General features: G+C 41.4%; 1 protein-coding gene across 1 annotated transcript; it reads right to left on the bottom strand.

Moving 5' to 3' along the window:
• Positions 1-1,029: 1,029 nt before the first annotated feature.
• Positions 1,030-3,696, bottom strand: LOC124269016 (MFS-type transporter clz9-like). The gene is made up of 3 exons (XM_046704048.1): positions 3,548-3,696; positions 2,766-3,253; positions 1,030-2,638 (listed from the first exon to the last, which is right to left on the bottom strand). Exons 1-3 carry the CDS (start codon positions 3,569-3,571, stop codon positions 1,441-1,443), a joined length of 1,710 nt encoding a protein of 569 aa, XP_046560004.1. The 5' UTR covers positions 3,572-3,696; the 3' UTR covers positions 1,030-1,440.
• Between the last annotated feature and the right edge of the window lie 464 nt (positions 3,697-4,160).

The following is a 4,160-nucleotide window of genomic DNA, read 5'->3' as shown; positions in this document are numbered from 1 at the left end:
AACCCAATTTCACCTCACATCACCCTCACCGTGGTCTAGACTACCAGTTGTCCGACTTACATTATCATTAGGGCTGCACGGTATTACCGGTATACCGCAATACGAAATTGTAACAATTACGTGCGATACGTTTATGACGTACCGGTATACCGCCAAAGATTTATTTGTACGATTTTAACCCATTCAACACCGCACATAAGCAGATTGGGGATACCCTATCTGGTGTATGTATGGACCCATCCTGGGTATTACACCCCGACTAAGTGAAAAATGCGCCCTATCGAGCCCATAAAAAACGGCAATTTCACCATCCGCGGCGCTCACACGGAACGTCGCAGTATGGTGAGGTTATTTTTGCTTAGTACGGTATTCCTCGTAACCATACCGCATGCATCAACAGTCCCACATTGCTCCATCAACGCTACGCTATCGCTAAACACGACCACTATCACATCATTCTGAATAAAAAATGGCCATAGTTTCATCAGTATTGACTATACAGCAACCATTTTCACCTCAAACATCGCCCTCATGCCCTGCAACACACCAGGACCTCTCCATGCGTCGTCCTCGTTGCATATCCAGTAATGGCGGCCGCTGACTGAACGTCATCACCCAAAGTACACAAATCTACGAAGGGCAAAAGGGAAACTGATCAGTTCATCTTTGGTTTTACACACTAATTTGTCTTTCGCCTGCCTGTCCTCTGGTGTGATGTATATGCGCATCACGGGCGTTCCTCTACGACTGAAATCTCCAGTCAAAGCGATACTTCAGTAAACACTATACAACATGTATCCCTTCTGAGCATTTGTTTAGTTATACCAGCCTATCATCCTTTTTCTATAAAGGTACACATTTCAATATGAGGAAAATTACCACATTACATTATTGCTTTCTTTAATGGGTCCCATTATTACTTGCAAATGCAATGGTAATTACATGTTCCAACATATTTCATTCCTTATTATTTTAGCTTTTTTGAAGTCAATGTATCATTGACCCAAAACCAATATATTAATATATCCTCGCGTAACCGGTTTTCGAACAGATAAGGCGACGGCGTTTTTAAAACATCAGTAATTCAGCGGACAACAATAAAATACGTTTCCTACCTTAGCTGACACATTCCAGCAGGCAATAAGCACAAATTCCAATGTCAGAAACATCCTCGTTAAAAAAGCGCGGCTGCCATTTGCATGCGATGTCAACATCCGATCAATGAAGTGACGTCACCAGTTTTCGAACACTGATTGGTCAGTCCGATAGAAGGGTTTCCCGAGGAATGTAAGGCGATGTACGGTGCTCCGTTGGGGACATTATATCGTCAGAAATCACAGTAAAAAGTTCACACAGTTCAAATACGAAGATTTAACGTCAGAAAACTGTGAAATGCACACAAAAATATTTACATCAGTCTTTTCTTTGAATAAAGCACATTTAATCTTCTCTTTCATCATGACATGGGCACCAATATTCTGATTTGCAACGCACAGTTTTAACTGGAGTGCAAAATCCAAGATGTACCAGGTGTTGGCAAGTAGGATGTGTACATTGAGCCCACTTCACGAATATGAGGGAGACACAGCTTCTAACCTCAACTGGCTGGAACAGTTTACACTTGCAACACACTTCCTCATCATCATCAACGATTTCTGAGTCACTGTCAGACACTTGCAAAGTTTTCTTCATGTTTGATGATTTGGTCCCTGATGTTCTTGGCAATGGTTCAGCAGATTTTCCGGTAGATTTTCCCCTTGTCTTTTTCAGTGGTGGTGGATGAGCAGCTTCATGGTCCTTCATCTTCTGCAATGTGGCTGTTTCAGTAATAGCTTTTCCTCCGACAATTGCACTCATCACATTTCTCTTTTTTGTGGGGTTTGGATCCTCAAAGATTACATTATCAAGCCGTTGGAAAAAGTTTGAGACTGTTGTTTTTGAAGTGGTTTGCAGATTGGTTTCTCTTTGGGTTGACAATTCACTTGCCGAGGTGGTTAACAGGACTATTGTTGCTTTTGTTTGATTCTCTGTGCCTGCCATGGCTGCATTCTCTGTCTTCTTGTACACTGTAGCTGGTACGAAATTGATCTTGTTAACAGCATGCTTGTCGAATGGTGATATTCCACATTTACGAAAAAATGCTTGAATGTTGGCTGGTGTGAGAGCAGCTGAATATGCCTTGCATCCTAATCTGCAGATCGAATGTTTCTGGACTCTCTTAGCTGCATTTTCCCGCAGATACTCGTGACGGATGTTACAATATATCCTCTCAAAAGGACCAAAACATCCAACATCCATGGGCTGTAAAATGTGTGAAGTATGGGCGGGAGGTACAAACAGAATCAAGTTCCGTTTTCTTGCCCATTCACTCAAGGCCACTGAAACGTGAGAACGATGGCCATCAAACAAAATCAAGACAGGCTTCTCCTTAGTGGCTGGCATGCTGTATTTCAGGAAATGGTCACTGATATAGTTCCTGAAAATCTGGCTGTTAGACCATCCTGTTTCACTAACAGTTCCAGCAGTTCCAGGCAACGATCCTTCAAGGAGCTCCTCCCTCATTCTCTGTCCCTTGAACATGAAGAAAGGTGGTAAAGCATTACCAATAGCATTAGCACATCCAATCACAGTTGTAGTACTTGATTTTGGAAGTACAACTTGGGGCCACATCACTTGATGAGACGACTTTTGTGTGTGTGTGATGCTCCATCAAACCTTTCTCATCTAGATTATAAATCCTCTCTGGACTGTTCTTTAGATCGTACAAATCCAGTATGGTTTCAAGGTGAGAGTAGTAATTGGCCACATTTTCTTCAGTCGTAGCTTTCGCTCTTTGAAGTTTCAGTGATTTTGGTTGTTGAACATTTAAGTCGGGCCACCTCTTCAAGAAGGCATAAAACCATCGCAGTGACAGCTGCTTACCATCCTCTATTTTCCCAAGGGAAACTCCAAGGTCTGTTGCTATGGTGATGACATCATTGCGTGTATAGCCAAATCCATATGATCCCATACTTTTTACATGATCAACCAACTTTTCCTCTTCCTGTCTGTTAAATAGAGGTTCAGGACCCGGTCTTGTGCATGTTATGTCGATCTTGCCACTTAATCTATCATGGAGAGTAGATACAGGGATCCCAAACAATCTTGCGGCTTTCCTGATTGCCATACCATCCTTCAGCACAGCTGAATATGCCTCAGTTATATTTTCATCAGGATAACCTCTATACTTCGTTTTCTCAGCTGAAGGGATAACCTGAAAGAGAATTTAAAAAAAAAATTCAAATCATTCCAAATTGATTACACAGAAATCGGCACATAAGATATGACCGAACTGAGCTTACATAGATTTAAAATTTTGACAGGGCTTCCCCCGATTTGACAGTCACGTGACTTTCACTTGACATGTAAACATTGCAGACGACGCTTCACATTGAGGTTTGCGTGGTGTTTCAAAGATATCCTTACATTTAAAAATTGATATGCATTCAAGAAAAGGATGCATGCATAAATTGCACCATGTTTACAATATTTTCAAAGTGACACTTACCTTTGGAAGCTTCACGCGAAGCATTTTGTCGGAGCTGATGCGAGGGAATTCCTGCTGTCAATTCGGCTGCTCGGTGACGTCACATCACTCGTTATAATGCTAGAAACCGCGAACAAAATGGCCGTTCGAAAATAGGAGTCGTTCGAAAACAGGTTACGCGACGATACCTGTATAAAGCTCTGTTTTGCTTACACAAATCCACACAGTGAACCAATTCCTTGTCCAGAACCATGGTTGGATGAAGGCCTATAATTCACAAAACATTAATGAATTTCATTTCCTGTATGAAAAGCGAAAAAATTTACTAAATGTATCATGAACTAAAGACTTTTTGTTAATGATTTGTATTGACTTCCAACGTAAGATATATTAACCGTATATTACACTTGGACCATATAAACGATATTGACAATTACTTATATCAATGGTCATATCATCCTTTATACTGTTACCTGTATGAATGCCATCTTTGAGTGGGTCAGCCAAATAGTTCATGGAGCGCAACCAACAACGCCATCCCATGATTTCGGGGGCCATAGTCCTTGTTGTCATGGTGGAAAAGGAATCTACGTCGTGGATTCCTATCTCCTTGTATACAGTTTCCCGCATCTAC

The sequence above is a fragment of the Haliotis rubra genome, unplaced genomic scaffold (genome assembly GCF_003918875.1).
Source record: "Haliotis rubra isolate DU_JTF1 unplaced genomic scaffold, ASM391887v1 Scf101, whole genome shotgun sequence".
In the NCBI taxonomy this organism is placed as follows: domain Eukaryota; kingdom Metazoa; phylum Mollusca; class Gastropoda; order Lepetellida; family Haliotidae; genus Haliotis; species Haliotis rubra.
The sequence above is the reverse complement of the archived record's forward strand: the minus strand, read 5'-3'. Positions and strand labels throughout refer to the sequence as shown.